At 34.0% G+C, this 11,988-nt stretch overlaps 1 protein-coding gene across 2 annotated transcripts; it reads right to left on the bottom strand.

Annotated features, from left to right (window-relative positions):
• Nucleotides 1-495: 495 nt before the first annotated feature.
• LOC101489634 (uncharacterized) lies at nucleotides 496-6,930 on the bottom strand. Of its 2 annotated transcripts, none has more exons than XM_004500025.4 (9): nucleotides 6,351-6,930; nucleotides 5,953-6,004; nucleotides 5,688-5,757; nucleotides 5,508-5,553; nucleotides 5,315-5,413; nucleotides 3,172-3,240; nucleotides 2,742-3,075; nucleotides 2,495-2,640; nucleotides 496-2,401 (listed from the first exon to the last, which is right to left on the bottom strand). In XM_004500025.4, the coding sequence occupies exons 1-9, from the start codon at nucleotides 6,696-6,698 to the stop codon at nucleotides 1,052-1,054; spliced, it is 2,514 nt and encodes an 837-aa protein (XP_004500082.1). In that variant the 5' UTR covers nucleotides 6,699-6,930; the 3' UTR covers nucleotides 496-1,051. The 2 variants fall into 2 exon arrangements, with proteins under 2 accessions (XP_004500082.1, XP_004500081.1); XM_004500024.4 differs by having other exon boundaries at nucleotides 5,688-5,766.
• Between the last annotated feature and the right edge of the window lie 5,058 nt (nucleotides 6,931-11,988).

The following is an 11,988-nucleotide window of genomic DNA, read 5'->3' on the forward strand; positions in this document are numbered from 1 at the left end:
TCCATAATAATTGAGTTATTTTATCATTTCATACGTGTCAAGAAAAATGTATAAATGAAAGAGAAAATATATTACTTTTATCAAATAACTCTTATTAGATATTAGTATATTATCAATGTTATAAATGTATAATAGAAGATACTATATTGAAAATAATATAAGTAGTATTAAATGATATAGATAAAAAAAAAAATTGCGTTGGAAATTGAAAAATCATACATTTTGGGATAAGTTTTTATTTCCAAATGGGTCACTTTTCGTGGAATGGAGGAAGTAAAAGAATCTCTCGTGAGTGTCACATGGCAAATTAGTATTGCTTTAATAACATATTTTGCTGAAATTCTTTGAAAGAATAACAAATAGATTATCCGGCCCTTACAAGTCACAATCATTAGTTTACATACAGATATATCATGGTTGGCAATGTAAATTAAGATAAGAAACATGTATGCACGAATTCAATTTTGAATGGGGTGGACAGGAACTTAACCATAATTAGTATGTTGAAATAACTCAATAGAGTTAAATCAGGCAAACGAAGCAAGCAATGGTTTTCCATTATAAACAAACATATAAATCACATGTACAAATTAATAACATAGTTATGATGCCCTACCACCAACTCTAATACAGATCTAGCAGTAGTACAATGTACTAATCAATAAATTAAAGAAATATCTAGGCAATCGACTTTCATCAATTAGTATACAATATACAAGGCATCAACAATATTTTTTGCCTGCTACCTACTGATCATAATCAACGAATAGGCAGCTTTTTCTATGGCTTCATCTCCGGCAGATGGCAGCGGAGATGAGAAGATGGCAAGCCATTAAGTTATTTTTTATACATATCCACTAAAGTCTTCTGAACTTGCAATCTCATTTTGATTAAGGACCGTCTTGGGCTAAATCCCAACCCAGGCAGACTAATGGATTTCTCACATTTATTCAAGCCTTTTAGGACAAAATTCGGCGTCCAATAAAAGGAGCTTCAAATTCCGCCAGTCCAATTCCTGTCGAAATATCCAAACCAAGAGACAAATGACACTTCATAGTTGCAAAGCTAGGTCTGGTTGCGGTGAATCGATGGTACCAGAAGATTGTTTTGCAGGTGACCCTGGAGATTGACAATCAATATTCAAGTCAGGCGGAAAGGTTTCCTGTTTCTGCCTCGATTGGCTACGAGGACTGAGACCTCGCCAAGGGGACTGCATTTGAAATCTAGGTTGGTCAGCAGATGTTGATTGAGGGAAAACCATAGGTTGGTTGGAGAACTGCGAGACGGCACCTGTGTGAATAGGTTGAGGTCTAGGTGCATGAAATGGAAAATTGTTCTTATCTGATTGGAATGACATTCCACCAGGAGACTCACCCCGAATTCGCGAAATATGCTGATGGAACTCTCTTGGTAAGTTGTGAAAAGAATCTGCAGAAATCTGATTTTTGGGTGAACCAGTATTTTCAGGTCCTAGTTTAAACCCTCCTGCCCCTGCAGACATCCATGCACGAGCAGCTTCTGTTGAAGCATTACCCAAGTTATCTCTTTGATCAGATGGAATTGATGGCTTTTCTGGCAGAGTACCTACTGGTGAATGGTTAGAAGAAGTCTGTTGCTTTTGAGCCTCTTCTGTAAACATTCTCATCGACTGAACTGGGTCACTGACACCCTGTTCCTGTCCACGGACAACAAAAGGAGCTGCTGCTCTGGTTGTTTGCTTTGATGTACTATCAGATGATGGACCGTTCGAGCGTCTATTCAAGCTTGTTTTCATGAATTTTCCATCAGGCAATTCTCCACTAACAATTTCATTAGTATCTGGTTGCTTGAAAGTTGTAGATGGCAAAGCATTCAAATTTCTAGGCGCTATCTCATTGGGCTTAGATTCTGCTGTAGGAGTATTACTTTCAAACTTTGCAACCAGACTGGAATGGTTTTGATTACTTGAGGGTAAAGATTTCAGCTCCAATTTTTTCAAACTCTTATTCTCAGATTTACCAAAATTCCTAGATTGGGCATTCTGCTGATTAGGCTTCACTCCAGCAGAACCAATAGAAGGATTTCCTTCAAATACAGGCCCACGGGTAGGACAATTTGAAGAATGTTTTCCCTCAAGCACATGTCCATTTACAGGATGTTCAGTGCTGGGTTCCACATCCGTAAATTTTTTGTCACCATGCAACTTCAAAATCAAACTAGTATCTTTCTGGACATGATTAGAGAGCATATATATTGGGTTTGGAAGCGGTTCATACTCTCCAACCCAGCCACGACCAAATTTACAGCTGGCAGGAAGTGCCTGTTGAATCCTGTGTGACGCGACTTTCCAAACAATGGGTCCTAGAGATGCACTAAAACGAGCCAAACTCCTAGTATAGGAATATTCAGTATGAACGCCAACCTGTATCCAAAAAATAAAAATTATAATGCTTCAATGATATGAGTAGAAGAAAGACAACATTTGAGAATTAGAATGTATCCTTTTGATACATACAGTAACTAGCTGTCTCATTCCACTCTCAAAGGTCATAAATGTTGAATCTGATCTACTGATTGGTTGATTAGGCATATTATAAGATGCACGACGATTGTCATCAAGTACAAATGACTTCCTTCCCAACTTATAGAGCATACTCTTCCCTGGAACAACGGAAAAAAAATCAATCAAAATGGAATAACCAGATCTTAACATTAGTTTCGTACTGGAAACGTGTGTTAGCATGTTTGCTTCTTTGAGATACCTGTCAAAACATCTTCAGATTTCTCTTGATTTGCATCAATCAAGAAAGTATTCCCTTCCACAATACCATCAATGTTTCCAGGCCTCTCACAGCTACCACCTTGCATTGGATGGAAAGTTGGCTGTATATCTCCAATAGTAGCCAGAGTAGCGCCAGAAGAGAAATCAAAGCCAACAGGTTCCTGTGAGGCACAACCTGGTGTCTTTTTCAATGACTTCTTAACCAAAGAATTCGACCGTGTTTTTTGTTCTGATTTTAGCTCAAACTGAGAACGTTCGAATTTAGTCCTTAACTTCTCAAACTTCTTCCGCCCAAGTTCTTGTATCGTTCGTGCCTGAAGCAAATATAGGGGGGGGAAAGGAACCGTAGCAAAATGATTAGTCATACCACATTTGTTGGTATACAGTCTCCAGTGCATTGAGCTTTATACCTGTCGGTGGTATACAGTCTCTGGTGCATTGTATAGCATTGCGTTTGAGCAAATTAAAAATACATCATTCTGCATTCACCAATTCACACAAGTCAGTGTAATAACAGTAGAACCTTTTGTCTCACATATTTTATATAATTAATTCAAAATATATATATATATATATATATATAGAGTGAGAGAGAGATGATAAAGAAAGCAAACTTCAGGAATTTTATCCAATACAGGAATTAAGTAAAGATGCAAGTTGATTCATACATTTCTGGAATATCATGCATCAAAGTTGCCAATGATAAAAAGTCATTAATGAATTGTCAGTATGAAGAGAGAGAGAGAGAGATGATAAAGAAAGCAAACTTCAGGAATTTTATCCAATAGAGGAATTAAGTAAAGATGCAAGTTGATTCATACATTTCTGGAATATCATGCATCAAAGTTGCCAATGATAAAAAATCATTAATGAATTGTTAGTATGAAGAAAAGCCACACTGGTTAGAGAGAAAAATGCTGCCTCAATGCCTATTAAAAATCATTATAAATTATAGTACTTCATGAAACATTTATGTTTCATGAGAGAACTCCTCAACTACAATTATTTATAAAACTAACTAACTAAAAATAAGATCTGAATATCATATAGCACAAAGACACTGCCACTACTTCATAAGCAATCAATATTTAGAACCCAGGATCCAGTACATATCTCTCAGCCATTACAATCTGAGTAACATCTATGAAAAACCAGGAAGCCAGAAACAAAATATTTTAGGCTGACGGCAGATATCTTGTATCTACAACATGGGTGGCAAGTAGATAACCAGTCAATATATAAAGAAAACAAAAAATATATGATGGTGCCAATAATAATTGAATATCTGATTCCTATCAGTAGCATGCCATTTCCAACAAGTATTCATTAACCCTGACTAGCCAGTCATCTTGAAGACAAGCCAATAAACATGAGATGATGCATCAACCAATAAGATACTAAACTATGAAGCACATTTTGTCTGGAGTTGCTTCTTACTATTTTAAAATGATGTAATGACCATCTGTAAGTAACACTACAGATATGCTACAACTTGACAGCATGCTGAGTAATTGAGAAATAGCCATCCCAATGTTTTGTTAACATGCTATGTATTAACTATATGTGACCAGCTATTGCTAACACCCGACATTTTTTACAGGTACATCATTGACAATAGCCATCCGTGTAAAATCCATTAAAGAAAAGACAGAGCAGGTTATGCCTATATTTGAGTCGTAACCCACGAAGCACCGACACAGACACTGCACACGACACCAACACTAACATGTAGACACCGGTAATAATTTGAAAAGCTGAAAGTTAGGTTGTCAATCTCAGATAGCGGCGAGGAGCGCCAAACCCTAACCATGGGACAGCAGGATGACCGCTATTGCTAAGGCCAAAAAAACAGTATATAAACTAAACATAAAATACAAACAGTATACAAAAATACTAAAAAAATAGCAAAATACACAATTAAAAGGGTAATCATACTTAATAACCAAAATCCAACATCAAAATCAGAGTCACAAAAAGAACGAAAACAACAAAGCAAGAACATAACGATGCTAAACCAACCCCTTTTTGGGTTTATAATAATAAAAAATTAGGGCTTAAGTGGATGCTGAATGACCTAGATACCATTAATGAAGAACAAAAAAATTAAATGAAAAAAACTTGTGTTTTTGAAAAAGTCCTAGAACAGATCCAATAGCGGGTCGAGCTGGGATAACGAGTTGCAATGATAGCAGGAATTGCAGGCGGGAGCGCCGCTACTGTCGAACGCGTTTTTCCGATCGGTGGCATTGCGGCCAACCCTTCTACCGCATCAGGATAGCGGGATAGCAGGATTGCGCAAGATCACGTCGGGGTTGAAACATAGGCTGAAAGTAATTGAATATAATCAGATGTGGTGGTGTTGTACGTTGACACATGTCATACACCATACACCGGACATGCCTTCAATATGAAGTGTCCATGCTACATAGGTTTCATCAACTCTCACGTACAAGTAATGCATCCACACAAGAGCACAATCAACAGCCAAATCCATTGCAAAAAACCAAAATCTTAACAAAACAAAAAATTATACTCATTAACAGCTTTGTATACCTCAAATTGTTCTAAGGTAGAATAAGATCCATTAGCCAACTTGTTCCTCACTGTGGCAAAATCCATGGGATGCTCAATCACATCGTGATAATCAGGAAGCTGCATGTTAAAACAAAATTTGAACTTCGAACTCAAGGAAGTCTTCAAAAAGCAAGACAAGATTACCAACTCACAGGAATAAAATTCCACACACCTCTTCTGGATCAACAGGGTCTGCAAACACACCATATATATCCTTTCTGCCAATCATTCAAACCACAACAGTACCGATTCAGAAAACAAAACAGTACCCAAAAACACAAACACCACTATGCAATCATTCACATAATCATAAACACCAAAACAAAAAATTGTGAAATGCAAAAACACATACTTCTGAAGCTTGTCAAGGATCAAATCCAAAATCTTCTTATCAGGCAATGGAATCCCATATGGAGAATTGGCTGGAGTTCCTAACAGTAAAAGATTAAATAAATCAACAAATTTTCAGACACACACAAAGGATGATGCAGAAACAGAACCTTCAATACCCTTTCAGTACATATCACTTTTTCTTTTTCAATTTTTTAAAAATAAAAAAGACAAATTTGCACCCTCAACAACAACAACAACTATTACCACATTAAAATCACACAAACCTGAAACAGAAACATAGTGGAGCCCTTTAAAATCCACTTTTGTGCCCTTTATCTGTCATCATTAGAAACAAACTCACACAATTAATAACTTCCAAAGGCCAAAAATTTCACTTTCATCTTTATAAAAAATAAAATCTCTGATACATACAGTGCCCTAGTAATTATATAATATATATATATATATATATATAGAAAGAGAGAGAGAGTGAGAGAGAGAGAGAGAGAGAGAGAGAGAGAGATCAGTTTCTGTGTAAGGTAGTTTTGACAGTTGAGATGTTAGTTAGGATTTATACTTTCTCTCTCCTGAATTTTGACAGATACAGATAAATCTAGAGAGAGAAAAACAGAAATAGAATTATCAGTGACACTAACACACACTGTGACTTATGCATTATTACCGCATCGTCTTCTTCGTGCTTTACTTCTGCATCTTCGTTCTCTTCCCCACCTTCGATTTCATCGCACTCTTCTTCTTCCATTGGCGCGTGATCTTCAAATTCTTGCTCTTGTTCGCCATGGTGTAGCTTCGCCATGAGTTTAAGCTTCTTCTTCTCGCGTTTCCGCTCATCCTCTTCGTCTTCATCGATGTAATCGCCGTCGTAGTCGATTATGTTGTACCTCGCGTTACGGCGGCGGAGGCTACGCCGAGAATCGGAGTCTGTTGTAACGGCCGGAGATTCGGCGGAGCGGCGAGCTAGATCCGCCTTTGACGGTCTTCCTTTCTTCCTCTTCGCAATCTGAACCATTTTCTCTCTCTAGAAAATTATCACTTTCTCTCACTAGAATAAAATTTGTTTCTGGTTTGTTTTTTTCTCTCTCTAGGAACTTTCTATTTTCTCTCTCTTACTTTGTTCTTGTTTTTTTGAATGACGAAGGTTCGGATTTCTGGGAGAGGTTCGGGTTGGTTCGGATTCTTCGGGACCTGAGATCCGATAACACGAACCTGAGGTTCAGGCTAGTGGGGAAAACCTAACATTAATGATTACTTTTTTGCTATTCATTACTCTTTCCTAACGAGTGAATAATTTAATCATTTTATAAATATTAAAAGTTATATAAATAAAAAATAGTTTAATTCTTTACTTTTTTTATTATTGATCCATCATAATAAATTGATAAAAGAATATATTACATTAAAAATTATAAAAATAATATTAATTAAAATATGTAAACAAATTGAAAAAAAAATATAATAAAAAGATACATTAAATATTAAAAAAGATCATTTGTTTTAAATTTCTTTTTAGCAAATGAATCAAATATTATGAGATAGAAAAAATACGAAGCATTTTAATAAGAAAGAAAATAGTGTATAAAAATAAAAGTTTTGATTAATTAAACGTAGTTATTATTTAAATGAGTTATATGTAGTCACAAAACTTTTAGTCATATGAAACAACTCTAAACATTTTTACTTCGTTTAATAATTAAATACATATATTTATTTTTACAAAACATACAACATAAAAACTATTCACACACAACAAATAAAATGGATAGACTTATGATTTAGGATACAATTGATTTGAATCAAAGAGTAATAACTTGACAAAAAAAGAACATGACATGTATTACATGGGCTAGAAATTCACAATGATGAGGTAAAATATTCAATGGTGGAGCGCACTTGTATCCAAAATACTCACCATTTAAGGTAATACATACTTTAGTCATCAACCAATTAAACAAGACATGAGAAACTCGAGACTCAAAGTTGACCATCTCTTTTCTAGCTTACATTACAGAGTTAACTGAACAATGTTATGAGATCACATATCATCACATCCTTCGATGTTCAAGATTAGTTCTGATAAAGATGTGCCACTTATCAAAATGGAAAGTCGTGATGATCCTGCATATTGTCAAACAATAGATGAAGAACCAGATGGGAAACCATGGTATCATGATATCAAACACTATACTAAAATAAGGAATATCCCAAAGATGCCGCATAAAATGATTTTTTTTTAAAACTCCTTAGAAGACTTGTGGTGAGTTTCTTTCTAAATGGTGATGTTTTTTATAAGATAAATGATGATATGGTGCTACTTCGATTGAAGTAGAAAGAATCCTCATAGATATTCATGAAGGCTCATTCAGAACTCATGCAAATAAGCATCCAGTGACTCTAAATATATTAAAAGTTGAATACTATTGGTTGATAATGGAAAATGATTGTTTTTCAAATATGTGAGGAGATGTCACAAATGTCAAATGTATGTCGATAATATCCATGTACCTCCAAGACCCTTAAATGTCTTAACTGCACCATGGTCGTTCGCAATGTGGAGTTTGGACGCTATAGCAATGATTGAGCCCAAGGCCTCAAATGTACATCACATCATCCTTGTGGAAATTTATTATTTTACCAAATGGGGAAAGGTTGTTTCTTATACAAATGTGACTAGAAATGTGTGGTAAAATTTATGAAAAAAATAAATAAAAATAACAAATAAAAATAAAAAGGAGTTGATTTTTCGATATGGCTTTCCAAGCAAGATGATTAAAAAATGTCATTAATCTTAACAACAAGATGATGAAAGAATTATGTGACAATTTCAATATCTAACACCATAATTCTTCCCTATATCGTCCAAAGGTGAATGAGGCAGTTAAAACAGCAAACAAAAATAATAATAAGAAGATTATTCAGAAGATGGTGATTACATATAAAGATTGACATGAAATGCTCGATTTTGCGGTAACTCCCTTTTATATGTGATGGAAAAGTGTTTCCAATTGAAATGGAGATTCCCTCGCTAAGGGTATTGACATAGACAAAGTTAGAAGAGGCACAGTGAGTTCGACCCGGTTTTACTAGTTAAACTTGATTGAAGGGAAAAAATTGACAACATTATCTCATGGTCAGTTACCTCAAAAGTAGTTAAATAAGGCATTCTAGAAAGGAAAAAAATGTAGCCTAAAGAGTTTTAAGAAGGTGAATTAGTATTAAAAAAGATTTTACTCCTAATTATGAATTAGAAAGATCATCATGGAAAATGAACTCATAATTATAAAAGACCATATGTTTTGAAATAAGCTTTCTCGGGTGGTGCACTAATCCTTAACAATATGGATGTAGAAGATCTACTGCTACTAGCTAACCTTGATGCAATTAGGAAGTAGTATTCCAGAAAAAGAAAAAAATGGCTCGCTAGGTTGAAAACTTTGAAAGGTAACCTAGGGAAAAATTAGAGCAGTCCAATAGGTTGAAAATTCGAAAAGAACATCCTATACAAAAGTAAGGGTCACACCAACAAGGCTTGTAAGGTTGAAAACCCAAAAAATGTCATTTAGGCAAATTTAGAGCATCATATTCAAAAGTAAGGGTCACCCATAAAAATTATCTCTAGGTTGATAACTTGGAAAAGACAACCTAAGCAAAAGGATGAAAACTCGTAAAGATAGTTGAGGAAGAGACGAAAGAACAGGCCTAAGTAAATCGGTCATCCAAATAGGGGAAGACCTAATAGATTAGGAGATAGGGGACACATGAAACATTATGTAAAGGTGATAGTGATTAAATGGTATTCAAGATTGCGCACGAGTTTGTAGCATTGATATTTCTAGAAACATCACTTATGGAATATGTAATCCTTTAGTTATCTACTTCTCAAATTGAAAAAGGGTCATTTCACTTTATGTTATATGTTTTACATACCCATATATATGGATCACTTGTTTGTTCAATGTATATGCTTTTGGAACATATTCTTCTTCTTCATCTTACTCGTTCTCATATCCTTAATACCACCCTTCTACTTATCACGTTTTGTATGAGTTTCTCACAATCTCATATCCATTTTGCATTTCATTGTAAACTTATATTGAGGCAATAAATATGTGTTTTTTACAAACTATAAAAACTGCAAAAACTTTTAAAAAAATCATAGCAAGAGTGATGATTCCCTTGTTATAACAAATGAGGATAATGAGATGAATAATCAGATCAAAGTAAGAGTCTTAGTAGTAATGTAACTTGAAGACATATAGAATGGGGACAAATATTTCATGACCACCCATGAGTCTGATGGTGGTGTCATTAAAGGGATCACTAAAAAAGAAGAAAAAGGAAGTACATTTCACAATATTTTGTCTAGATATATGCATCATCTATTGCATTTTACATTAAAAAAAATGACAAGATGGATCTATTTTAAATTGAATTTTAATCGGCACACTAATTCTCTAACTCAAGCAATTATTTTGAGTATCACCTCAGGGATACTTGAGATGTACATCTTGGTAATGCTATATTTTATCTTGTTAGCAATAACTATGTTGGATGTAATTCTTGTTTGGTCATCGCTCGTGAATGTCCATTATCTATGATTCTTGAGATTTACATCATAAAAATTCAAAATTTCAAAAAATGTTTAGTCGTTATTAATAATCATTTTGGATGTGATTTCTATTTGATTATTACTAATTTTGATCTCTTTAAAATACTTGAGATGTACATTTTGTTTGTGTTAGATTTCAAAAATCTTGTTTGCAATAATTATTTTGAATTTACTTCCTATTAGGTTATCGTTCACGCATATCTAATTTCACTAGGATATCGTACATCTCGGTATACCTAGAAATATATATTTTGAGACGTTTTATTGGTTTCGCGTCTCTTGATACCTGAGATAAGATAACTTAGGAAGCCCAATATCGCCCTTAGTTTTATTAGCTTCACATCTCTTAGTTTCACACAGTAGTCTCATTAGCTTCGCGTCTCTTAGTTTCGTTCAGTAGTATCTTTAATACTCAAAGCCCAGTATCACCCGACACTCAAAGCTCAATATTCATTGACATTATACACCTAGTACCTTCCTAGTAACATATTTTACATGTTTTTCCATCGACAATTTTAGCATTTTTCACATTGTCATTTTATTTTCTTTCTAAATTTCAACTTAAGTCGAGATGACTAATCTGCACTGTTTATTTTTCTGCTAAAGCCGAGATGACTGACCCACAACCTTTATTTTTCTGTTCAACTTGGGATGACTAACACACGCCTTTTATTTTTCTATCAAAATTGGGATGACTGGCCTTCAGGCTTTTTTGTCATACTACCACTAAAAAAATTTAAATATCAAATTACCACTACTTTATAATTAAATACCAATATATCACTCTTTTTAAATTTTATTTTTTTTAAAGATGAGAAGTCATAACTAGAGGCACCGATTTCTCAAAATGATTTTTTTTTTCAATAGAGTGAAGGGAAATCGGTGTGGCATAAACCAATTTTCCAATGTGGAGATTCTTTTTTTAATTATTAAATATATGTATTTTTTATTAGTTGTATATACAAATATAGGAGATTGACCGATGGTATGTGAGAGAATAGATAGTTATAATTTGTAAGTGTGAGATAATGTCATATATTATTATTCTCTTTCATAACAATAAATAAAGATTTTCCTTTTTTAGTTTAATCAAATAGTTAAGGTGAGTTTCATCAATTATTATTTTAATTAAATAAATACAAAATTAATCATTTTTATAATAATTATCTAATAAAATTTTATTTTTATTAAGTAATTATTAAAAAATAATAATAAAATGGAGCTCATAAATATAATATAGTTTAATTAAATATTAAAAATACAAATTCAAATTGAGTACAGGGGCATACAATGTTTTTATTACATTAATCTCATATGGTGTCCAGTCCCACATCGTGGTGGTCAAAGAATACGATGTGAAGGTGGATTTCCTTCGTCAATAGGGGCATGTGTCTCCTGCACATTCTCACTTAGTAGGAAGACATGCATCGAAAAACTAAGATCTACTTGATTGGAGAACGATGGAACACCATATGAGTAATTGTTATTAACATAACGACGGAGCTACTCAGACGTACATAGGTCTACACCAAATAAATTATTCACAAAATCTTGGTCGTTTGAATGTAAAGATTGTCAACGATCATATTGCTGAGTTAACGTGAATTGAAACGATTGTCTTGGTAGTTCAAATTGTTGTTATGTTGGGGTGAAAGAAAATGAACGGCGACGTAGTTCTGACACTTCATTTTCA

This window comes from Cicer arietinum, chromosome 5 (genome assembly GCF_000331145.2).
Source record: "Cicer arietinum cultivar CDC Frontier isolate Library 1 chromosome 5, Cicar.CDCFrontier_v2.0, whole genome shotgun sequence".
Taxonomy (NCBI): domain Eukaryota; kingdom Viridiplantae; phylum Streptophyta; class Magnoliopsida; order Fabales; family Fabaceae; genus Cicer; species Cicer arietinum.